This window comes from Pimephales promelas, chromosome 11 (assembly GCF_988280905.1).
Source record: "Pimephales promelas chromosome 11, fPimPro1.hap1.1, whole genome shotgun sequence".
NCBI lineage: Eukaryota > Metazoa > Chordata > Actinopteri > Cypriniformes > Leuciscidae > Pimephales > Pimephales promelas.
In genome coordinates this window covers 12,422,413-12,449,474 of record NC_142779.1, presented here as the reverse complement: position 1 = coordinate 12,449,474, position 27,062 = coordinate 12,422,413, and the positions used below count along the sequence as shown (strand labels likewise).

Genomic DNA, 27,062 nt, shown 5'->3' with positions numbered 1-27,062 from the left:
TGAGTTAAATTTTTGGGTAAACTATTCCTTTAGGTAGATGAAATTTTAAAAAATGTTTGCTTTATTGACAACAGCAAAGTTGTAAAAACACTACATATCTATTTTTTAGTTAATTTCTTTGGAAACATATATCACTATAGGATTGAAATCTATTTGACATATTTTTTTTCAACAGGTGATTTAATAGATCATTGTGGGGTAACACTAGCCCACTAATTTGGTTGATTTAAGCTCCCTGGGGATTTAATAAAGCAGTTAAACCAGGCCAGCTCCTGCTCACAAATCCTCATGGAGCAGGAAGGGAAAAGTTTACTCATTGTAATCCTTCCCGCTAATGCTAGCTAACTTCTCCGTTGAACAATAGTAGGCTACGCTAGAGCTAGCTGCCATGCACACCAGCACGTCACTACACTACCAGCACATAGCATGCACACATCTTCACATGTAAGGTTTACAGTCTTGTAAGTCTACACTTCTTAGGTGAGCTAAGTTGGCTAACTAAGTGCAATTTATTTAATGGCGCTTTTCCACTGCATGGTACAGTACGGTTCGGTTCGGTACGGCTCACTTTGGCGCTTTTCCACTGCATGGTACAGTACGGTTCGGTTCGGCTCACTTGGGGTGCTTTTCCACTGCATGGTACGGTACGGTACAGTACGGTTCGCTTCGGGTCGCTTTAAATGGTACCTGGTCTGTTGAGGTTCCAAGCGTACCGTACCGGTACTAAAATGTGACGTGAAACACTGCAGATCACTGATTGGTCAGACAGAATCGTCACTACCAGCGTCACTACTAGCATCATTGGATTTGCGACACAAGACACTTTTTTAGCAGTATTTTGTTTTGCTGCCATCAACCTCATTTTAAACACATTTTTCCGTCTAGCAGTTAAAAACAACCACATACCGAGAATCAGGAACACCATCCCCTCGATAGTCTCCATTGTTCCTATGTTGTGGGTTTGAAAATGTGGCGCTTTTAAGATGATGTCATGGCAGTAGAGGCGCACGCAAATAACGATCAGTCCCACACACTTTGAAGGGGTACTACTGCAGTGGAAAAGCAACCGAGCTAAGCGAACCGAACCAATCCGTACCGAATCGAGTCGTACCACGCAGTGGAAACGCAAAGCGAGCCGAACTGTTCCGCGCCGAGTCGAACCGTACTGAGCCCAACCGTACCGTACTATGCAGTGGAAAAGCGCCATAAGTCACCTAAGGGTAAAATGCAATTTGCTCCACATCAATAAGTAAAATATCAAAAGGACAAATTCAGAAACAATCCTTACAACTGGACTCTTCTCAGTGTGGTGGCATTGCTGTGTTATGTAAGAGCAAATGTTAAATACAATTTGATCTCAATGAGCAAACTAGATTCTCTCTCACACATTTTAGAGTAACGTAACCTACCTGCCTTCAGTTAAGGAAAGTGATAAGGTGACTGAAACTTTCTACAGCATCTGAGCAGATAAAATAGCGGTTTAAAGAATATTTTGTACAGTTTGTTTCCTTAGTTATCCCAGGCCCTGCAAATTTCAGCAAAAGCCCAATGTTAACATAGTGTTGAGTTGTACATTACACAAAATGTTTATTTGCCAATCCTGATATGTATACAGTAAAATCACAAATCATTTATCCATGTCCACAAGCAAATTCCTGTCAGATTGATGACAATTACTTTTAGGCCTAATGCATTTTATGTCAGTGTAAATCAAGATAATTTGGTAGGGGGTTGTGTTATGCTCTGCTTCAGTATATAAAAAAGACAGGTTAGAACAAGTCAAACATTCAGCTTATTCCTGTTGAACTGCATTTTCTGCTAAGGACATGGTATAATTTCCCAACTTCTGAAAGCATTTTAGAAAGAAGCTGTTAAATGCCAGGATTAACATTTGTTTCACTAAAATGTCCCCAATGATGCATCTCACTTCACCATTATAGCTCCAAGTGATTGTCTAACAAAGCAAATCACACTTTATGATGATTCTTAAATCTCAGCTAATCTCTTCAATGTCATATTTTAGGACAAATCATCATTATTATTATTATAAAAAAGTGAAATGCATTCTGAAAGGTTAGTCATAACTCAAAATTCTAGAAAAATACTATGTTTGAATAATATATCTTCTATTTCCATACTGTTTTGGTTTTTTTTCATGCCAAACCTTAAAACAAAGAAAATGAGAAGAACTGACTTACAAAACTTCATTTACTTTCCTCAAGGACAGAGATTTTATCTATATTAAGGAAATCTTTGCTTTGTCATGGTCTCTGCCTTTATGACTGCTTATTCATGCATGGACATTAAGCTTTCAAAGATTGTTGTACCTAGGGGGTAGGTCATTTGTGAATATGTCAGACATAGTTTATTATATTTCAAATTTCCACTGTAACAGACACCAAGTAAACACACAAACACTCCCAGGACAATGAGTAAATCTGCCAGGAAATGATGTTATTGCTCCAAAATGCAAAGTACTTTACTGGCTGGACATTGTTCCCTTGTAAATGAATGGGAGACATTTGAATGTGTGCCATATACAGTGAAATTTTTTGACAGTAAGATGCATATCCTGTAAAATATGAACAGCTCTCTTCCAGGAAAACTTATCTTCAAGGCAACTCCAAGTATTATTGTCACGAAGGACTTTGGTGTCTTCTATCTGTCATCATAAATTATAATATTGGAGTAGCAAGTTAATTGAAATGTCTCTACTTGCATGTGATATCAAAGAGATACAGTAACATTTTTATTTAACCGTTAACTTAATTTATATTGCTCTACAATATAACATGTTTCGGTACACTAATGAATATGTGCTGCTGTTATATGACGTATTCTGTGACGTTTCTCAGTGAATTTCTGCTCTCATTGGCTCTTCTCAGAAAGAGGATGTCATGCTCTCACATTCACGTGCTTCTGAGGGGGGAGGATGGCGCGTGCCTTGGAGCACGACCCACAGTAATCTCGTCTGGCCTGTGTTACCATCACCTCACCCGAAATTACCTCAAATTCCATCTGTGACATTCCCCTGAGATACTGTAAAATAAGCCCTATGTAACTGCAACAGCTCCACAATGGCTAAAATCACATTTAAAATGAACAAGGTTTAATACTTTCTTACATCAGCATTTAATATGTTAACCACATAAAAGAGTATAAATTGTTTTAATTATTATTATTATATCAGCATTTAATATATCCAGTTTATATTAGGGTACCACATGTAGCATTTATTTATTTTATTAATACATCTATTTCATATCCAAAAATTAATAGAAAAGAATTAATATAAACAACATATAGCCTATCAAAGGGTAATCTTTAATTATCACATCATCATTTATGTACCAATTGGTACCAATGTACCAATTGTTTTATTTAATTTTTTTTCAATTTCAATTAAATATTTTTTTACTATCCAGCATATAAAAGGGTATCATTTTTTTATTTATTTTAGTACATAAGCATTATCCAGCCCATATAAATGGTTAACAATTGTTTTATTTAATTGTTTTATTGAACTATTTTAAAAAAAATTGATTTAAAAATATACCTTTCAGAAATTGAAATGCATATAAACACAAGTGTTTGTGAAGAATATTTAAAACAATGTAACACAAAATAAGCATTTTAGAGCCCCGGGCATTGATGTAATGAGCGTTTTAAATGAAAATTAAATCACATAATGACGGATATTGGATATTGTAAGGCAAGGAATTCATTTCCTTTGCATTGTGCGATTATGTGTATTTTAACATCAACATGTTATACAGATCCTCTCTTGTTTTCTAATGTAAATATTTAATCCTCGGCAGCTGTTCACACATCTTAGCATCTCATGTTTGACCCCCTGAAGTTTTTATCTCGCCATTGACTGACCCTCCTTCCGACTCCCCCAAAATAACAAATCACGAGTCGTCTTATTTCCTCCGGCTTCACACATCCAGTCTGCATAACGGTCCTGCCACTGAACACTAGAACACTTGTGTTTGCTGATATGACTTGGGCAGTAGCATTACTCAGCATTTTTGCTTCTCCGCCCAAATCCACTTATTTTAAAGGGCTTAGAGGCTGTGACGCATTGCTCTACGTGCCTCTAAGTTAAATCCCCTTTTTCTTTCATTCAATGTGGCTGAGAATGAGGAAGAAGGAAGTCTGAAAAGGACTGAACAAATAGAATGGAAGCGGGAGGTGGAATCTGAGGAACAGAAGCAAGAAGGGGAGTTGGAGGAGGGGGCCGGTTGTCAGCTGTGCTCTGCCTCACAAGCCTGCCTATAAAACTCAGCCAATAGCAGAGTGAGTGGGCAGGGCTATAGCCGTTCCCCATCCTCTGCTGCATCATATGCAAGCGCATTATATGCAGCTTGGCTTCACAGGCCGAGGAGAGTCAGACATTGCTATAGCGCTGGGAGGGAACACCCCTACGTGCTGGCTTCTCGTTTTACAGTGAACAATCGTTGCTTCTGGGCTCAAGTTGTTTTTCCTGCCTCACTGGAAAGGATCGTAAGATTTTATCTTCTTTCTTCTGTTGCTTTTTCACCAAAAGAGGTGAAGCAGAATGATAGCGGCACAGCTTCTGGCCTACTACTTCACTGAACTGAAGGATGATCAGGTCAAAAAGGTGAGTTGACATTTTGTCTTAAACCAGTGCTTCTCATACGCATCCTCGTTTGCCCTTTGTGAGCGTTAGCGAGCTCTACTAGGCGCATGACAACAGGTGACACAGGCCTGCATTTTAGATCAGAGAGTCGTGAGATGTGCCTCATCTCACGTCTCTCCGGCTTCAGCTTCTACGTCACTCGGCGTGCGACGGCGAGGATGAGAGGACGAGGTATACCCATCCAAGTGACGACACAGGCCGTCAGGTCTATGCTGCAGTGTCCTTGAAAGCAGGATGTGGGGTGTAAGGGAGCTTCCATGAACAGAGGGACGATTTTTTTTGTGCCTCTATGTGAACGTGCTCATTGGAGAGTATGTCTCTGTGTGGGGGAAGGTGGTCGTGCGAGCATCTAAAGCCCACCCTCCCCCGCAGGAAGAGAGTCGGGTTACAACAGCTGACTGACAGTGTGTCTTTGCCAGAGTTTTGACAGTGTTTGAATGCAGTTGCGGAGGGAGGGAAAGATGTGTAAACAGAACGGGACTGCGTGTATGCACACGCCTGTGTGTCTCGCTTTGAGGATATGCAGGCTTTATATTTTAACGCTGTGTCAATGTGGTTACTAGATGAAGGACGGAGAAATACTCTAAGTTGAGGACATGGAGTCATTTCAATAATTATTAAACCTAATAATATCATCAGATACTTATATTTTAGGAAAGAATAAATAGCCCATTTTTAAATAAAAAGTAATGACAAGTAATGACTAATAGTAGTGACACGCTGAAACGAAATCCATCCTATGTGACTCAGCTGTTCACCTGGGTGCTGCTCTCTGATAAGAGCTTTATGACCATGAATGTCATTCATTTAATTTGATTATAACAGAAGATATATTACAAGAAGTTTTATGAATACTGCATACAGAAGCTATATGCTCTTAGCACATTTAAAGCCACCATTCACCTCACCCTCATTTAGACTGTTTTGGCAACTTAACCACTGGTCTGATATTTTTTAAGAGGAAGTTACACACGTTACTTGCAATGACCCATTTTGTACACTCTCCTTAGAGTGTGTTTTAACAAACCAAAGTCAAGAACTAAAATAGATTGTGGTCATCGTTATGCATAAATGTCATAGACATTTTACTGACAAATGATGTTCCTTTAATATGGGATATTTGCAAGAAATGGATTTATAAAAATGAATGGTAACACTTTCAAAAACGGTTCTGTCATTAATGAATAACTACACAGGAACAATAAACTGATTAACAAATGAGTATGTAGGCTCAGTTGAATGTGCTAGTTATTAGCTAACATTAGCAATTAAATAACTATTATTATTTTCATACCTCCCAGAGGACTTCTAAGAACTATACAGGTTCATAAATAAAAAATAACATAAATAATGCAAAATTAATTCTGTGAAGATCATGGTAATGACTCAAGTATTACCAAATCTTTCAGTATTCTAAAGTGAAAAGATACCTCTCTAGTATTGACTTATGCCATTGTAAGCTTTTGATGTTTTTGTAAAGTTGTGGATAGTGTTACTACATCCTCCTAAAGGAATTAATCATTTATCAGTAGGCCTATTCTAAAGTGAAGATCGTGGTAACCCACTAATAATGACTCAAGTATTGCCAAATCCATCAGAAGGAATTATCCAAACCTTGCAAAAACTTCCAAGCTTTAATTACCTCAGTATTGACTAAGGAGCTGTGCTGTTGCATTTTTAATAACTTTTAAAACTGTTATATCGATGTGTGTTCCATTCCACCACAGGTAGTGTCACGTTCACACACAGCAGAAGAAAACGGTTGTCAGTCCAATAACAATTCGGTTACGTTCACAAACACAGTACGGATACTCGACGACCGCATTCCTAACTCAGACGACATAGGGTTTAGACGACTAATCTATATAGAAATGACATCAGTGGCTCAGACCCGTACATTTTGAGGACTCACGACAACCGAATTTTCGGAAAACCCGCGCTGTGTGAACGGAAAAGCACTGGACAACTAAAGTTGTTTGTCAGTCACGTCATACAGTGCTAGAGAGACGCTCTCCTTACAGGTTTTGTGTGTGGTTGTGATTCCGGTAACTTACATCGACGGAGATATGAGCTGTGTATCATTTGAAGTTTTCTATGTTCTCCACCGGATCGGCTCTCGGCTGCCGTCAGTTTTATGCGTGACCAAAGACTGGCGCAAATTCAAAGTCCGCAGTCACGTGTCATGCGCGGGAGGGACATGGAACGATAATTTACTCGCGCTATTCTAATTTAAAAATATCGTTACACTAAATGACTAAAATCGTAGCCTATGAATAAATAAATATTTGTCACAGAAGGTCATGGTAAATGACCTCAAAAATAACACCTTCTACTTTAGCAGCAGCATCAAAATAATTACTTCTAAATTATATGGGCCACATAAAACCTAAAGTAGCTACCCTGTAATATTCCTATTAAAGTACATTCTCTTCCAGGAAGCATATTATTAAACTATAGGCCAATTTTGCACATTTTCATCATAGCCTACCTACTTAAAAGCAACAGGTGTATTCCAAACTACAGCACATAAAGAGAAACACTTTGTAAGCTAATTTAAATAATTATTCCATCAATGGCATCACACCAGAGGCCAGCCTAAATCTCTCAAAGCCTGTAACCACACTTAAAGACTTAATCATGAAACAACAGCATAAGAGCAGGTAGGCCTACTCATGTTTACAGATTTAATTCACTCTCATTCCATTAGACTTCAGTGAAGCATCTTGCACTAGCCGTTTTTCTGATGAATATCATCTGTGTTTATAAACTGTATTTCCCATATTCAGGTCGGCTATGTCTGCATAGTCTAGGCCAACAAGGCCATATTTCAAGGACACACTAACCTAACAGGTGACAGGCAATGACTTGACCACATTCATCATGTTCATTAATATTGATTACTAACAAACACCTGGGTGCTGTAGAAAAATGGGGTCAAATGTCATTGTTTGCGGTATTTTGAATAATCACCATTCAGAAATGTCTTTATAAAATTTAAAATTAAATTTAAATTTAATAAAATTTAAAATGTACCTTATTTTTTATTTTAACCTATTTAAAATACAATTTAGGCCCCTATTCCTGAATTCTCAGCAGCCATTATGCCAGTCTTCGGTGTCATTGAAGAATTCATTATTATCCACTCAAAAATCATTTCAACATATTAAAACAGCTGTGTAGCTTAGTATTTTTGTGGAAACCATGATAAAAAAATTAAAAATTGTAGGATTCTTTGCTGAATAGAAAGTTCAAGAACTGCCTTTATTTGAAATTGAATTTCTAAAACAAAATAAAAGTCTCTTTTTACCAGTTTTTTTTTTTTAATTTATTTATTGTGTGTCCATTTCTGTAGATTGACAAATACTTGTATGCCATGCGGTTCTCTGACGAGACACTGCGCGACATCATGTCTCGCTTCCGAAGGGAAATGGAGAATGGACTGGCACGAGACACCAACCCCACAGCTACCGTCAAGATGCTGCCCACCTTTGTAAGGTCCATTCCTGATGGTTCAGGTGAGCTTATCATTTTTATGGTTAAAAGTCTTTTTTCTTTTATCTTTTTTTACTTATTTTTTTACACAAATTCACATCAAAAGCAGATTTTTATCAGGCCAAACAAGTCCAAATGCTTGCTTTGGAAATCAACGTGAAAGGAACATGCCAAATATAGCATAAGAATCGGCCTGGGTTTCCCTCACAAGTTAGTGTAAAGCGAACTGTGGTGTCTACAATTCTGACTGTCAGGGCAAATCAGTCTCAAAAAGACTGTACTTTTTAAATGCTTTGACAAGAGAAGAAAAATACATTTGACCAAAATATTCGTTTTTGAAATGAAAATCATTGAATCATCAGATGCTTAATTTTGAATTAGCTTATGTTTTCATTGAAACACGTACTGCACTCAGAGATACAATTGCATGTTATAATGAGTTTAGGGTACTATTCATTAAAAGCTTTTTGTAAGTTGTCAAGAAAACTAGTTTAACTAGTATTGCTGCAAGTGTAGATTTTCAGAGATACAATTGCATGTTATAATGTGAGTTTAGGGTACTATTCATTAAAAGCTTTTTGTAAGTTGTCAAGAAAACTAGTTTAACTAGTATTGCTGCAAGTGTAGATTTTCAGAGATACAATTGCATGTTATAATGTGAGTTTAGGGTATTATTCATTAAAAGCTTTTTGTAAGTTGTCAAGAAAACTAGTTTAACTGGTATTGCTGCAAGTGTAGATTTTCCGTAGCACAAAAAGCTAGCAATGTTATTGATCTTTCAGATAAACTATTTGATTATTCCATTTTTAAAATGCATATTCAGTACCTATTGCACATTTGTACTCGTTCCCCATGAATTTGCATCAAGGCTAAGTAATGGTTACATTTTAAAATCACAATCTGGTTACATTCTTTTAAATAGCATTTACTGTGCAAACCTAACCATATGGAGAATCTACTACTGAGTGTTCACAATATTGAACCGTTTTTCCCTGTGCCACAACACATTCAGAGCTGCATCGATGTGTGCTGCTCAAGCTTTTCTACATGACCTGCAGCATCCAATCAAAAGCATTAGGTTACGTCATAGATTATATGAGCTGTAATCCCAGTCAGATTGCAATGTGAAAGTTGATTTAAATGCATTTTGTTAGCAAACCTACTACAATATGTTTTGCATGGCAGCTTTATTCTAGTTAAGGATGGCAGATTCACTGCTCTTGCACCAACGAAGTAATTCAATGCAATTATGACAGCATGGATATAAAGAAATCTGATCGATTTTGTGCCCACATTAATAATCCATCCATCACTGCAATATGTAGCATATTGTTGTATATAGCATACTATATAACGTTAAATATCAAGTCCAGAATAACTTGTCAAGAGCAGCTCACTGGTCCTAAAGTACTGGACAGTACTTCTATAGGCTGACCTATTAACATCTCAATGATAAAATGCCTGAGTATTTATAGCAAGTCTGTGCCAACCACTCACCATTTGAAAGAATTCTTGTGATTAGATTTCTTGTGGTTTGCTGTAATTTTTCATGTTGTAAAACAAGTCATATCTGAGATTTAATCCTATTCCAATAGTTTCAGTCTCACTTTACTGTATGTAACCTTTTATATGTGGACTCTGTCCTTTAAACTATAAAGTTTTTTCGAGGAATGGCTTAATATGTAGTTTAATGCCATAAAAGTCATCAAAAGAATATATTTAAGTTGCTGAAACCTTTTTGATATGTATCCCTTTCACACACATTTTACTGTAGTAACCTGGAACTCCAGTTAGCTGACCTTTCCAGTTGATGCTGCTCAGTTTGCGGTATTAAAAATCTTCACACTCTCAGACACTTTATATCCAATAATCCAGCCTAGAAACAGAAGACAGCCGGAAGAAAAAAAGAAAGTCATTTGATTTTCAGTGTTGCTTGGCAACAAGCACTGCACATGAAATCGACAATCCTGACACGTCGAGGAGCCTCAAATACCAAGAAAGACGGTTATAAACAGCATTTTTAGCCTAATGCAAACATCTCTTGCCATCGCTCTTTCTCTGTTTAATTTAAGGCATAAACAGACTTCTTGTGAGTATTTTACTATACACATTTTGTGAAAAATCTGTTCCTAAGAATTCAAGGCTAAGTGGGTTTAGCCTTGTGAGAGTGGTGCCTGAGTTGATTTGTCTACATCTTTGGCCAGCTCAGTAAAGCATTCCAGATTAAGCCCCCTTGGTCACTCACGACCAAAATAAAAGCTGATGCCCAGTCTCACCGTCACAAGAATGGTACACTATACCGATGCAGTGAAGTTTCAGCTAAGCTAACAGCAGCAGTAACTTAATAAAGCAATTTCCAGAAGGAGAACATTCTTATAGTTTAATGTTACAAGTATCATTAAAAGGATGGTTGACCCAAAAATAAAAATTTTAGTGTTTGCTCACACTAGCCTTTTGTTATTTTTTTTAAATCAAGTCAAGTCACCTTTATTTACTGTATATAGCACTTTATGCAGTACAGATTGTTTTAAAGCAGCTTTACAGTGATAAACAGGAACATAGCGAATTAAATTGTGCTGTAAAGCAGCTCTAAAAATGCAACAGTCATTATTCAGTTGAAATCAGTTCAGTGTTGATTCAGTTTAGTTCAATAACTGTAAAGTTTATCAATTTTGAAATGAGTTATAAAGCAACTCAGCTATAAAGCAGCTCTGCAGAAAACAGTGATGTATCATCAAAACAGTAATATTTGTAAACTCTCGTCTTCATACTTCATACATTTTGATGATTTCTTTAATTCACTTACAGAAAAGGGAGATTTCATTGCCCTGGATCTGGGCGGCTCTAATTTCCGCATTCTGCGGGTGAAAGTGTCTCATGAGAAGAAACAGACCGTGCAGATGGAAAGTCAGATATATGAGACTCCAGAGGACATCATCCATGGCAGTGGATCACGGGTACGTGACCAGTTCTCATCCACCTGAAACCATAAACAACCCTTTTTTGTTACTATATAGCAAATCTTGAAACTATGTGTGGAATATATACATGAGTATATACTGTACATGTACATTGAACTTCTTTCATCTTCTTTAACAACCAGTATGTTTGGGGTCTGAGAGATGAAAAATTTACATTGTAATGTCAAATAGTCTATTGTAAGTTAGACGGCTTACTGTAAATAGTGTTTTGATCTTCGGTCCAAGTCAAACAGCTATTGTCTTCTTGCAGATGTTTGACCATGTTGCAGAATGTCTTGGAGACTTTATGGAGAAACAAAAAATTAAAGACAAGAAACTTCCTGTGGGTTTTACGTTCTCATTCCCTTGTTTACAAAGCAAGCTGGATGAGGTAATGTGGCATTAAATTCTATTAGGTTAACAAAGCAGTTTGTAAACAATTTACACAACTGAGTTTTTTTTTTAATTTTTTTTTTAGTGAATCCTGCCCACATATTTATGACACCTTATTTGTTACTATTGTATGAATGCAGGCTGTTTTGTTGACATGGACGAAACGCTTCAAGGCCAATGGGGTGGAGGGAATGGATGTAGTAAAGCTTCTAAATAAAGCCATCAAAAAACGTGGGGTGAGTCTTATCAACTTATGTGGGTGGTCTACAGGTGGATATTATATTTTTATGAGGGATTTAATGATGTAATGATTCGCTTACAGGACTATGAAGCAGATATTATGGCTGTTGTCAATGACACTGTTGGTACCATGATGACTTGTGGCTTTGATGACCAGCGCTGTGAAGTCGGAATTATTATTGGTAAAAAAAAAAAATTCTGTTTTATGTGTCATTGCCCCTATAGACTCTTAAATAGAAGTTAGCTGAGTATTTCAAATGCAGAATTGTAGAGTTGAATTGATATATAATTTTGTTCTCTGTAAGACTGTAAAAATAACATCCCTCAGATGGAAAGAAAAAACCACAAATATATTTGATATTCTAAATATGCTCAAACAAAGCTTGTGGATTCATGAACACCTGCGATGGCATTTGCTGCTGTGATCCTTTCAGGTACCGGCACTAATGCATGTTACATGGAGGAGCTCAGACACATTGACCTGTTGGAGGGAGATGAAGGCAGGATGTGTATTAATACTGAATGGGGGGCATTTGGAGACGACGGCACATTGGAGGATATCCGAACTGAGTTTGACAGGGAGATCGACCGCGGGTCCCTCAACCCCGGCAAGCAATTGTAAGCCACAGAATTTCAAAAGCTCTCAAAAAGCTTATTTTTTAACACAAATTTTGAGGTGGTTAAGGTGTGTGCTGGATGTTCTCAGGTTTGAGAAGATGGTCAGTGGTATGTACATGGGTGAGCTGGTGCGACTGATCCTGGTCAAGATGGCTAAAGAAGGCTTGCTGTTTGAGGGCCGCATCACCCCAGAGCTGCTTACAAAAGGAAAAATTGAAACCAAGCATGTTTCTGCAATCGAGAAGTGAGTCGTCATTTGTCTTTTTTAAATTAATTCCATTATGACCATAAGTAAGATTAATTTTGATTTGATCCAGATTCATTTTCATTAATGGAAGAACTTTCACTAGTGGACTAAAATTAAAGCTAATACAACTGGACTTTGAAAATCACGATATTTCCAACCTTACAACAATACCACTTTTTCTCTAGGAGCAAAGAGGGACTTACCAAAGCCAAGGAAATTTTGACACGCTTAGGTGTAGAGCCATCTGAAGATGACTGCATTGCCGTACAGCATGTTTGCGCTATTGTCTCTTTTCGCTCTGCTAATCTAATTGCTGCAACTCTGGGTGCAATCCTCACACGTCTTAAGGACAATAAGAACGCACCACGCCTCCGCACCACAGTGGGCATTGATGGATCCCTATACAAGATGCACCCACAGTGAGTATTACATTCAGATCATCAGGTTAAAATCAGACTAATACACAACTCGTCAGTAATAGTTTAGTAAGTCATCATAGAGTATCTTGAGAATAGATCTGCAGGTGCATGTGACACTCTGAACGTGCATTGAACCCTCCTGAGGCCCTTGAGACAAAGAGCAGTTCTATTAATATACATTGAGTAGGTTTCCATAGGGGCAGCTGTTCCTCTGTTTGTTGTGACACTCTGGACATATTGACTTTATCTGGAAACTAAACTGGGCGTTAAAGGTCACAGAGAGATTGGTTGAAAGATTAGAGAAGTGGATGATAAAATTAAGGTTGATATCAATTCTATGGCACCTATTTACAACAATTCACAGGCCTCTTTGAACGTCAGAATAGTCTTTAAATAGAAAACCTCAAAGACACTGATAGCAGTGTTCTATACTTAGTGAAACTTAAAAGGGCAGTGTGTTGCACAAGAACACTGTCCTTCAACCGCCTTTAACAATAATGGTCATTAGACGGACATTAGTGCAATTATCTTGGATATAAAAGTATTATACAGTACGGTAACTATTACTTTGACATTTAATTTTTGCATACTGTGCTGCTTTTTCATTGTTTTTATGTAAACATATGCTGTTTTAAAGGTTGAATTTAGCACTAGTAATAGGAGTTTTCGAAACAACATGAATGTTGTGAATCTTTTGTTTTAAATCAGGGGTTCAGAGCATGTATCAAACATAGACTGTAAAAAAGGTATCAAACTGCCAAAGTCATGTGATTTCATTAAACGAGGCTTAGTTAAAGGTGTAGTTCACTTTAAAAAAAAAACTTTTGCTGATAATTTACTCACCCCCCTGTCATCCAAAATGTCCATGTCTTTCTTTCTTCAGTCTAAAAGGAAATTAAGGTTTTTGATGAAAACATTCCAGGATTTTCTCCATATAATAGACTTCAATGGGAACCAAACGATTCAAGGTCCCACGCCCACCATAAAACATAGCTACTGACACTTTCAAAAAAGTTTTCCTCTGTTTCTGCTAGGTATTCCCGGCGCTTGCACAAAACTGTGCGTCGTCTAGTGCCAGAGTCTGATGTCCGCTTCTTGCTCTCTGAGAGTGGAAGTGGAAAAGGAGCTGCACTGGTAACAGCCTGGGCGTCCAGGTTGGCCGATCAGACACGTCAGATTGCAGAGACGCTGGAAGAGTTCCGGCTGACCAAAGACCAACTGCTGGAGGTGAAAAAGAGGATGAGAACTGAGATCCAGAATGGACTGAGCAAGAATACTCAAAAGACAGCCACTGTCAAGATGCTGCCCACTTATGTGCGGAGTACCCCTGATGGATCAGGTAAGAAATCTACAGTTATATGGACTATTTTCAGACAACTGGAATCCAAGACATGCAGTGGTCCAAATACAATCTGTAATTTCCTCACTGAAAATAAAATGCAATCTCATTCAGCAAAATGCAGTCATGCATCATCTTAGAAATCCACCTGCTCCCCTGCTATGACCAGATTAAATTCTCTTTATCCCCGTTGAATAGCATCATTATATAATAGTAAAATCCCTATGTGACGAAGCAGTACAGGATTAATAAATAGGGATGCACCGTTCCGATACTGCCATTTTTGCCGGATCGGGTATCAATCAGACGAGTCCGATCCAAATCTGATATGGTGCGTATACTATTCTGTGTTGTTGTGAAGCCCCACAAAAGGCTTCGAAAACAAAGGTTTTCGTGCACTCTATTATAAGTGTTCTGAAGCCATCATATAGTGTAATGTGAAATTAATATTAAAGTCATTAAATTCAAGATCACGTAAACTCTTTCCTCCGTTGCAGCTGTCAGTCATTCTCCATTCAGCATTTAAACAGCACGTCGCGTTCGGGTATGACAGTCAACACAAACTTTTTCCAAGAGGATACAATGTTACTATTTTTGTTCTTGATCTGTAGACAAAGGTCTATGGTTTCGCATACAACTTTATCTTGCTGGACTTTATTGCTGTAACTTAATTAATCATCACACAATAGCTGGGGTACAGGAAGCACCACATTAATATATTAACCTAGTGATCCACTATATCGCACGCCAACATAACCAACCACTCAATACAAAATACAGTTCACATAACTTAACTGAAGGGTGAGCATAACTTAGCTGAACTGATGAAGTGCACTGTCGAAAAATACTAATGGACATGCTACAATTTGAAGAGATGACAAGATGATCAGTAGTATTCTAAACACACAATTTAACCCAACCGCTACCAACTAGACATCATGGCTACCAACTCATAGGCCTACCTGAGGCGCTAGTGGATGACGCACAAAGAGAAACAAGACGTTTCTGTAACGTTTGGATGGAAAAAGGACCCAACAGCGAGGATGCGGTCAACTGATAGTCTTTAATGGATAGTAAGCAGACCAACAGTAATCATCAGAAGTTCAGGGGAATAATAGCAGAAAACAGTCACGGCCACACGGCACTAAATGAGAACAGAAATCCCCACTTCTGGTGAGCCCCGAATGCAGCCACGGACGGCGACTCGCTAGGCAGAGAAACCCCGAACCTCCCGTGAATGAGGTGAGGTCAGCAGTAGGTTGGTGGCGAGGCAGAGGACCACAGCTTCCAGTGCAGCACTGAAGTCAGAGAGCAAAACCACACAGTAATATATGCAGGTAGGAATTACAGCTCACACCAGGACAGGACAGGACAAAGTAGAGTGAGATAATTCCGGCGTCAGTATTAAGCCACAACATAGAATAATCCGACAAGGATCTAGGGACAGAAAGCGCTAGAAGAAGGAGAAACAATCAGGGGAAGAATGGAAACAGCTGGTGCCGACCAGCACAGATAATAGGAAGAGTAGCATCAGCTGAAAGAGATGAGATCATGAGATCCTGAGGGCGTAATGCAAGAAAGAGAGAGAGAGAGTGAACAAACGGCCACAAGAGGGAGACAGAGAAAGAGAGAAGAACCAGGATCATGACAGTTACGGCTCAGGTACAGCCAGAGAATGTCTAATATGGGCTTTGGTACAGCCAACCAGCATTAAATAGCTTCACTGATGGGACACCACAACTGTCAATCACTTAATTGATTCTGTCACACCTGGTTTACTCAATACAGGCAGTAACAATTTATGGTGATTTAAACTGAAGTGTTTTAAAATGCACTCCCGTTAAAAATAGTACATGCAGATGTGTTCACATATCAATATTGAGCAAATGAGCCGAACATTCACTACCTTCTGCATTCACAATTATACCAATAAAACAAAAGGATGACACTTCTCCTTATTTCTGTATTTTTTTCTTTTATCCAGAAAATGGTGACTTTTTGGCTCTGGATCTTGGAGGTACAAACTTCAGAGTGCTTTTGGTCAAGATTCGCAGCGGCAAGAGACGAACTGTGGAGATGCATAATAAAATATACGCCATTCCCATAGAAGTAATGCAAGGAACTGGAGATGAGGTGTGTAGTCACTATGGCAAATTTACAACTAATTAAAAGACTTGATAAAAAATTAAAAAATAAATAATATTATATATTTATAATTATATATATTTATATATATATATATATATATATATATATATATATCATATGTTATCATTCAAAAATGGGGTCAGTAAGATTTTTTATTAGAAAAAATAAATAAATGATGAAATAATTATTAAAGAAATGAATACTTTTATTCAGTTATGATGCATTAAATTGAACAAAATGTCAGCAAAGACTTTAACATTGTTACAGAAGTTCATATTTAAAATAAAATACAATTTTACAATATTACAGTATTTTTTTGTATTTTTGTTCAAATAAATGCAGCCTTGGTGAGCATAAGAAACTTCTTTAAAATATATATTTTTTTAATCCTACTGACTCCAAACTTTTAAACAGTTGTGTATGTGCAGTGTATGCTCTGTACAGTATGACACACAGATGGGAAAGTGTGTTTTTACAGTAATAGTTAATGACTATAATTTCCATCTTTAAATAAAGACAATATTGCAAACCTAAATGATTTTAATTGTAACCTGCAGCTCTTTGATCACATCGTGTACTGCATATCTGACTTCCTGGATTATATGGGGATGAAGAATGCCCGTCTGCCTCTAGGATTTACCTTTTCCTTCCCCTGCAGGCAAACTAGCCTGGATGCGGTGAGCTGCCTGTTTGCCTTTTCCTTAATTAATCCTTTCCTTAATCCTCTTTCTTGATTAATCCTTATGAACTTTTCATGCTTTGATGGATGCAGGGAATTCTGGTCAATTGGACAAAGGGCTTTAAAGCCACAGACTGTGAAGGTGAAGATGTTGTCAGCCTCCTGCGAGATGGGATCAAGAGGAGAGAGGTGAGTTACAGTATTGTTACAAAAGTGAGATGATTTGATGGATTAGTTTGTTTTTAAATCTAAATTTGATATTGTTACTTAGACTGTGTATTGCAGATGTGTGTATGTGATGAATTTTTTTGTATGATACTGTGCACAGGAGTTTGATTTGGACGTTGTAGCCGTAGTGAATGACACAGTTGGTACCATGATGACCTGTGCATATGAGGAACCCACTTGTGAGGTTGGGCTAATCGCAGGTAAATTCAGTATACTATCTATTACACACTCTAGTACAATGCGACAACAATTAATAAAATGTATTCATTTTTGAGTCTTTTAAACAGATTTGACTCAGCAGAGGATGCTAAGATATTTTCATTTGCAATTTTAGGAACGGGCAGCAATGCCTGCTACATGGAGGAAATGCAAAACATTGAGACGGTCGATGGAGTGGAGGGTAGGATGTGTGTGAACATGGAGTGGGGAGGATTTGGAGATAATGGCTGCCTGGATGACATCAGGACTCAGTATGATAATGCTGTGGATGATCTTTCCCTCAATGCCGGCAAACAAAAGTGAGTAGTTCTATCTAGTTGAGTGTGGGGGGTGGGGGGAGTTTAGAAAATAAATGGATGTAAATGTAGTGAGGGTAAATATGTCCGAAAGTTAGTCTTGAAGAATTGGTGAAATGCGGTACTTACTGTTTGTATTGCTACTGTAATTTAAAAATGTAAATGCACAGTGTTAGTGCGCATAAGAGAGTTGGAATTTGAGATTAGCCATAAACCCATAAAATCCTGGAAAGAGGAAGTGACTGTAAAAGTGACAGTTAAAACAGATTTCTATTTCAAATACAGTTCTTTTGTACTTTCTATTCATCAAAGAATTCTGAATGAATGTATCATGGTTTGCACACACACACACACAAACCTTGATAATAATAAATGCTCCCAAATCAGCATAGACATTGAAGACTGGAGTAATGATGCTGAAAATTCATCACAGGATTAAATAGAACTTTAAAATACTTTCACAATATTAGTGTTGACAATATATCTGTATTATTTTATCAAATAAATGCAGCTTTGGTGAACATTGGAAACTTCTTTCAAAATCTTAAAAAAAAAAGATATCTAAATATTAAATGTATGTTTTTTTGCTTTTAGATATGAGAAGATGTGCAGTGGCATGTACCTGGGTGAGATTGTGCGGAACATCTTGATTGACTTGACAAAGCGTGGCTTCCTCTTCAGAGGACAGATCTCTGAGACCCTGAAGACCAGGGGTATCTTCGAAACCAAGTTCCTTTCTCAAATCGAGAGGTACTACAGCACTTTCTTAGATTATTTTGCCACGTTTCATCGTGAAAACCAGACATACTGGAATGCTGTTTATATACAGTAGGCCTGCACTTCAGATTGTTTAACATGCTGTTTCTTCCCTCTAGTGACCGTTTGGCGCTACTGCAAGTGAGGTCCATTCTGCAGCATCTGGGCTTGGATAGCACATGCGATGACAGTATTATCGTCAAAGAAGTGTGCGGAGCCGTTTCCCGCCGAGCAGCTCAGCTCTGTGGAGCGGGAATGGCTGCAGTTGTAGACAAAATCCGAGAGAACCGTAGCCTGGACCATCTGGACATCACTGTTGGGGTGGATGGCACCCTGTACAAGCTCCATCCACAGTAAGTGCCTGCAGAAAGAATGTATTTATGATTGAGTACAGTAAATATTCTTTGAAATCTGACCCATTCTCTCCTTCTCTTCAGTTTTTCACGGATAATGCATCAAACTGTGAAGGAGCTCGCCCCCAAGTGCAACGTCACCTTCCTTCTCTCGGAAGACGGAAGCGGGAAAGGCGCTGCCTTGATCACTGCAGTTGGGTGCCGCCTGCGCCAGCAAGAACAAAAGAGCTGAACCCTTCATCGAACAAGTCCTCAAGCTCTCTCGGAGCATATACATTTCCACTCGCAGCTGTGACTCGGCTCTAATTCACCACAACCCGCCCGGCACATCCTTTTACTCATTCCCAGAGCTGTTACACCTTTGCTTTGTAATTCACTCCTAGGCCTACATGTTCCTGTCAGCCTTTTCTCTGTGTATATCTATGTGTGTTGTTAGGGGTTGATACAACCCAAACTATACAAAGATGTTCTTTAAGATGTTAAACTGTGGTTAAAGTATTTATGGATGTATATTGGAAAATATATTTGGAAAAAGGGAAGAAATGTATACTCATTGCAAACATTAAAGTTAAGATATTTGACCAAGTATATGAAGATATTATTTATTTTATTTTTATAGTTGATGGAAGACGCAACAGGAATGGATACCTAAAGGAAAAGAAAGGTACTTTTTTTGAGAAGATGCCAAGCTAATTCCAAACCTCTGCGTATTGTCATTTGTCTTTGTGGCAGTTTTTTGTGCTGTAAATATTGCAAAACATTAGAGAAACGTCTGCTCCACATTGGCATTGTCATGGCTGAAGTGAAGAAGACGTACAAGTTCAGTCTCGCAGTCACAGCTGCCTCCCTGCATAATTCAAGCCCCTTATACTCGTCGCCGTACAAATGAACAACAGAAAACCTATTGCCTTTGCAGATCCAACCCTTCTGAAATAGTCTTATTCCCTCATTCTCGAAAACTTTAGCAGATTGTATCATGTGTAATGCTTTTGTCAGATTTTTGCTGTGTGTGTGTGTGTGTGTGTGCGTGCGTGCAGATATGCGGGTTATCTATACTGATTCCCAGTAAATGTCCTTCGGTGTGCTCTGGCTGGTTGTTTGTGAGTGCTCCTGTGTAGTTCTCATGTGAATCTGTGTAGTGGCACTGAAATCTTGATGAATGCATGCCTTATTTGGTAACTAAGGTCTAGCATTCACTGATTTTGTACAATTTCATAGTTGCACTAAATAGATGTTCCTGGATAAACCTATAGAAGAAAACCATAAAAAATATTTTGATCAACTGAAATTGTGTTCTGTGGTTTCCTTCGTGGTTGGCCAAACAATGTAGCATTATTTTGTTCAGTATTTATTTACATTCTGTGAGATAATTTTATACACCATAAAAAATCCATACATATATATATAGATATATATAGAAAGAGAGAGAGAGGTCTATTTCTTGAATGAATGAACTGATTATTCATTTGCCAGGTGATGCATCAAAAGTTTATTGTAGATATTTTCCAATCACACAGGCTAATAAATATTCCCTTTATGACGTTTCTTACAGTATTCTTTTAATTTTCACTATGGGCTACTGAAAACCAATCATACATAATAATAATATTAAAAGATTTAACTATATCTATAGACCTTATTCAGAGCAGCGCCATGACAGGTATGAAAGTGAGGCTGTGAGGGATAGACTTACCGTGTTTCCAATGGCATCCGCTGTAAAAAGCTGAATAAAGCGGCTAGATTACTTACAATTTTCCACAGCTTACATTGTCGGGAGTTTTTTGTCAACTGACATTTCTTGCAAAGATATTTTTCCAGTGTTTCATGAGCAGAACAATCCGAAAACACATTAAATAACAGTACAGTCCATTGAAGAGATGCAAGTCTATCCCTCACAGCCTCGCTTTCATTCTCATTAAAAATCAAAGATGGCGCTGCCGTGAATAAGGCGTATAAGGGAGCCAAATGTGAGCCTTCTTCAATTGTAAGCTGCAAGGTGTAGTAAAGAACATCAAGTCAGATTTACTATTTAATTTACTTCAATTTCAACACAGAACAATCATTTAAACAGATCTTAGACAATTATACAAAAGAAAAACTAACAAACAGAGATTTTACCAACAAAAATATATAAATTGTATATTACCACTACCATATACTGTGTGTGACAACATTACAAGCACAAAATTATTTTTATATGTAAAACATACAGCTTAATTGGGCTATTAATCAACTATCTTTCAGAATCTATGTATAGATTTTGAATTTGTTGAATGCTGTACCAGAAAGACAATAAAATTGAAATAAAAGGCAAACTGTCTTTAAATCTGTCATGAATCGCGCCTCTGTGGCTCTCTCCGCTCAACCCAGAGCTCCGTCTCCTGAGTACTGAACTCCATTTCCCATAAGCCCCGTACCTAGGTCTAATCAAACTAATGGGGAACTGAAAACATGAGAGGAGACAGGGGAACACAGACTTGAATATGACAAAATCAGTCAAATGTATGGATGTACATGCAGAAGTAGGCTACATATCTTTAGATAATACATGCTAAAACATTGAGTACCACTGAAATGTGACTTTGCTTTATGTACAGTACAATTACAACGTGAAAATGTCTATTTGGTTTCAATGTCTTCGACAACTATATATATATATATGGAACACATCTTCCCTCCTCCTTTTGTTTCTTTTTCTTCCATGTCAATTTAAGAGAACAGCCCTGTTTACACTTGACGGTACAGTATATCTCATAACCTTGACCTGGTACAGATGCACTGACCAATTTAATGTTGATTTTTTGTTTTGTCGATTTTACAGGCACCACTTTACATTCAACCAATATTTAAAGTCTAAAACCTTGATTTTTCAAAAGAAGAGTGTATAAAATATAAAACAACAAGTACACTACCGTTCAAAAGTTTTGGCTATGTAACATTTTTAGAGAGACCAAGTTTTTGATAAAAATCAAGACTGCATTTGTTCGACCAAAAAACAGAAAAATGGTAATTTGGTGAAATATTATTACAATTTGAAATAACTGTTTTCTATTTTAATATATGTTAAAATTGAATGTATTCTTGTTACTTTCACTGCATCATTTCAGAATAAAAGTATTCATTTCTTTAATTTTACTAACCACAAATGTTTGAACAGTACAATCTACAGAACATACTGCATGATCTATATGTAGGACTAGTAATTTAAGCAGCAACACAGAAACAAATAAGGCTTGGTGTTTATACCCATATAGGAATAGAGGAATTCTTCGCTTGTAAAGCCCACTGAATCCACCATAGAGCACAATGTGAGTTATTACTGTAAGTGCAAAGTGTGGGCGTGCTTGATTTTAAGAATAGCCAACAATAGTGTTTTCTCTCTCTGTTTACCTACCACTGAAATATGGTCGACTCAAGCTTTGATTAGTTTGGATGTGTTGTCTTCTGGTTCACTGGCATGATTTCGGACCACCATGCTGGTGGTCTCGGTGCGATAACTGCGCCTCATTTGAAAGGTCCTCATGTGCTGCAGTTCCATGTTGTCCTCCTCAGAAATCTTGATGAAGGGGCACCACTGGAACGCTTTACGGAAACCTGAGCGGAATCTACAGAAAGAGCATGATGCAAACTTCTTGTGCATTACAGTAAATCAGGACAAGGTTATTATTGAGTAAATACAAAAATATTGATGATAGTATTGCAGTAAAACTCTAGGGATCATCGTTGCCACACCAACTGACATAAATGCAAACACTGTCCTAAATATCTTCATAAATGTGTTTATTTAAATTTCTTTGTCTTACATTAGATGTAATGTGCATTTACCTTTGGTTTAGACAGCAGTAGATGATAGGGTTGTACATAGTGGAACTCATGGCCAACCAGAAGATGGCCAAATAGACCTGCTGGATGTAGTGCTGCTTGTATATGTCCCTGTTGAAGCTCCCCAGAATGAAGTAGATGTGGTAGGGGAGCCAACATATTGCAAAGGTTGTCACCACCACTATCATCATCTTCACAACCTTTATTGAATTGAAAAAAAAAAAAATGGCATGAATCTTTTTTTGCTTTCTACACAAAGAACTATAATCTAAAACCATAAATAGCTGCTGCCATCACTGTAAAGTGCCACTGAAGAGGCTTATTGACCAAAGAAAGAAAAATGTGAAAGATGCATGTGAAAAAGTGCATGTCCCCGGTAGAGGTTTAAACATTGATTCTTTGAATCTTTGTGGAATTTAACTACATTCATTTATGACAATATATTCAGATGTAGGGTAATTACAGTCAAATAAAACTGAAATTAAAAACATAAAAAAAACTTTAGAATAGGAAAAATGTTAACGCTTCCTTTTACAGTCCAGTTACCTATGTAAATACTATGTACTTATCTTAGTAACTACAATTACTAACTAGTACTAACCCTGAACCTACCCCTAAACCTACCCCTGTTCCATGTACTTACCTTATATTAGCCAGTACTTTCTAGGTAAGTACACTGTAAGTACTGTACTGTAAAAGGAAGCGTTAAAATAAAATGTATGCAAATAATTTTCCTGGTTGTTCAGCTGTCTTAGAATGGGTCTGAGACCCTCGTCTTTTTTCTGTACGAGAACATATCTGTTGTATAGGCCCCCTTCACTCTGAGCTTGAGATGAAGGCTCTATTGCCCCTTTGCTTAATAGTTTCGTTATTTCGGCTCGAAGCAGATGAGTTCTGCTTGTTCGGGAAGGTAAATCATTTGAGGAGCAGAGAAGAGTGGACTAGCATTTGCCGTCAAGTCATCATATCCAATACGCCTTATTCACGGCAGCGCCATCTTTGATTTTTAATGAGAATGAAAGCGAGGCTGTGAGGGATAGACTTGCATCTCTTCAATGGGCTGTACTGATAATTAATGTGTTTTCGGATTGTTCTGCTCATGAAACACTGGAAAAATATCTTTCCAAGAAATGTCAGTTGACAAAAAACTCCCGACAATGTAAGCTGTGGAAAATTGTAAGTAATCTAGCCGCTTTATTCAGCTTTTTACAGCGGATGACATTGGAAACGCAGTAAGTCTATCCCTCACAGCCTCACTTTCATACCTGTCATGGCGCTGCTCTGAATAAGGTCTATACTGTCTTAAAGTGAGTAGGTTAGTTTGAGGACTTTGCAGAGTAACAGGAATAAATTATTATTCATTAACAAGGTTAAATGATTAAATACTATCATTGTTGACCTTCCGTTTCGCCTGCATCTGGTTCTGGTAGTGGTCTGATGCTTCTCCAGGGATCTCACTGCCCCACAGCCTCTGTCCCACCAAACTATAGGTCACCAACATCACCAGCAGAGGGAGCAAGTAGATCAGGATAATCACAGCAATCTGATATCTAGTGAGATCAAGCGTCACTTCATAAATCAAATCCGTGCCACAAAAAACACGATATTGTATTAAAAACAAAAAAAAATTATATAAATCAAGAAAATTGAGCTATCATATGCATCATTGGATAATCGAATGAAATGTATTACTGTAACGATTTTTTTCTAGTGAGTAAAAATTGAGTCACTTTTGTGTAGTTTTCTTACGAGAGCTGATGTTTCCCTCCATAATCATCAGGCCATTCCACCATACATACAGTCCGAGGGAAGTAGAACTTGGTGCTGGCGTAATAACACTGAGGGAAGGCCAGAGAAAAAGCCACAGTCCAGATTATCCCAATAAGAACTTTAGTAGTAGTGGAGGAGAGCCTGGGCGTCAGGGGGTAGATTATAGCCATATATCTGTGGATTTCAGAGAACACCATCTTATTGAAAGTGAAAGGTAGCCTATACGTTACCTTTACTGCAAATGCAAAACCACTTTTTTTACTCTCCCTTCTTTGAACATTCAATGTTTTAGAGGGCTTTTTGGATAAATTTACTGCATGTATGTTTTACTGGAGCACTTGCAGAAAGATAATTGATTGGTTGTGTTATTTCCTGTGTGCTTACAGTAATTTCTATTATCATCTTGTTAGACACTCAGAACACAATATGGTGTTGGTTCTTTTACAGTAATCACTTCATGAAAATGAATATTCATCTCTTTTACAGTAATAGTAATTATTAACTGCTTTTGCCTGTTTGTGGTGGATTTCAGAGATATTTCTAAGCACAGTGGCTGAAAAAAAAGCTGAAATTTGGTTGATAAATAGCTCTAACCAAGGTCTAGGTGGATGTCAGACCATTCGATGCAGAATTTACATCAGCTGAACCTCTTAACAATTACAGTAATAACCAGGGGAAAAAAAGAACACATAGAACCAGCTGCCATCTGAAGGGTAAACTTAGTTTGTGTGCTGTGTTACAGTAGCCTATATTGCAGCATCTAGGCTTTCATGAACTTGCAGGCTGTAACTGTTTTATGACATGGTTTATGGCATGGTATCGCAATAGGATAGTAATTAATTACAGTATTATCATAATCCATGGATGGATGGATGGATGGATGGATAGATAGATAGCTTACCTGTCAACAGCAATAGCCGCCATTGAATAAATGCTTGAGAACATTGCTGTTATTGGGAAGAAGTTTTGAAATTTACAGTATCCTAAACCGAAATACCAGTCATTGTGCAAAGCGTACACGAAATTGAAAACAGTGTTAAAAGTTGCCATAGATGCATCGGAAAAGGCGAGGTTAACAATGAAGTAGTTGGTCACTGTCCTCATGCGCTTATGTGCCAGAATTATCCAAATAACAGTGACATTGCCAATGATGGACACAATTACGATCAAAGAGTATGCAATCGCCCATAGTGCCACCTGCCAGTCCGGCTGCTCGAACAGATTGGTGGAGGTTTCGTTTCCATCTTCCTCGTCGTAAAGAACAGATGTTGAAAGGGGGTCCAAAGTGATATCCATTGTAGTTGTCCGTAGTCACAGGGCATAAATCAGTCTGAATATGCTTATTCCAGTGAGAGACTCACTCTTCTGTAGCTACATGGTAAACCTTTGTTTTTGGACATTTGCAGCAGTTCATTTTCCAAACAGTGCGCGGTCAGTGCGCCTCGTACCGCCTCATGTACAGACTGCCAGCTGAAGTGCGTTATTGCGCCCGCAGCGATCGAGCACCATGGAAAACTGAAGGAATGTGTGTGTACCACAAGTGTTGGAGGTGTGTCGGTAACGGTTCAGATGCAGTGACGTTGATTTACACTTTTTTTTTGCCAACGCGCATTGTGACGCTTCTTCTCCTAAAATCTGGCAAAATCAAGAATAAATACTATAATTGGCATGCAATTGACGTGTTGATAACAATGGATAGTTTGCTTCATTAGCCTACTGTAATAATTACAACTCCCCTGCAGCGAACACTATGGGAATATGTCACACAGTTGAGCATGTGTGAGAGGTTGTTCTGCTGAGACGTTGACTTGATAGCCTACGCCTTATTTCTGCAGTTGTGCAGGTGTTATTGTTTATTGTCTGAGGAGTGAGACAGGTGTCTGGGCACCAGCACCTGCACTGCAGTAGCCTATATGGACACTTCGAATCACCAAAAGCTATTCAGGATGGTTTTCACAGATCCGACATTTTCATTAAATTTGTGAATTATAAAAATACTTTTCATGGGAATTTCTGTCAGTAATTTTACTGGCGCAGTCTGTTGAGATTTAGGCTATCTCGTGCAAAATAAATAAATAAATAAATATATATATAGGTAGTCTAGATATACGTATACGTATACGTAGTTATGTTATCTGCGATGAGTAAATCTAAAATATAATTACAATAATTAGGCCTATTTGTTTTGTGTTCATGTGTTTTATTGATTGTCTATTAGCCTAAGCCCTATTATAAATTAAATGTGACTGGCTTTAATTGGCTTTTGTTTAGTGTTTTGTGTTGTCTTTAAGTTTTAGTTTTAACTGTAACATAGTGTTAAAGAGTCTATAATGTATTTCAGAGCTCTAAAACAATAAACTGTCCTTCCGCTCTCTCATTGGACAACCCACCCATCAATCAAACTATTGTGATTCATGTCG

General features: G+C 37.8%; 2 protein-coding genes across 2 annotated transcripts; one reads left to right on the top strand and one right to left on the bottom strand.

Annotated features, from left to right (window-relative positions):
• Positions 1–4,206: 4,206 nt before the first annotated feature.
• Positions 4,207–19,638, top strand: hk1 (hexokinase 1). Its single transcript, XM_039672410.2, has 18 exons — positions 4,207–4,624; positions 8,016–8,178; positions 10,964–11,112; positions 11,387–11,506; positions 11,649–11,744; positions 11,831–11,930; positions 12,183–12,366; positions 12,455–12,610; positions 12,799–13,032; positions 14,067–14,371; positions 16,356–16,504; positions 17,077–17,196; positions 17,292–17,387; positions 17,527–17,626; positions 17,761–17,944; positions 18,536–18,691; positions 18,817–19,050; positions 19,135–19,638. Exons 1-18 carry the CDS (start codon positions 4,562–4,564, stop codon positions 19,280–19,282), a joined length of 2,757 nt encoding a protein of 918 aa, XP_039528344.1. The 5' UTR covers positions 4,207–4,561; the 3' UTR covers positions 19,283–19,638.
• Positions 19,639–20,066: 428 nt separating this feature from the next.
• Positions 20,067–26,283, bottom strand: tacr2 (tachykinin receptor 2). The gene is made up of 5 exons (XM_039671742.2): positions 25,544–26,283; positions 24,622–24,816; positions 24,272–24,422; positions 22,876–23,072; positions 20,067–22,655 (listed from the first exon to the last, which is right to left on the bottom strand). The coding sequence occupies exons 1-5, from the start codon at positions 25,936–25,938 to the stop codon at positions 22,463–22,465; spliced, it is 1,131 nt and encodes a 376-aa protein (XP_039527676.1). The 5' UTR covers positions 25,939–26,283; the 3' UTR covers positions 20,067–22,462.
• Between the last annotated feature and the right edge of the window lie 779 nt (positions 26,284–27,062).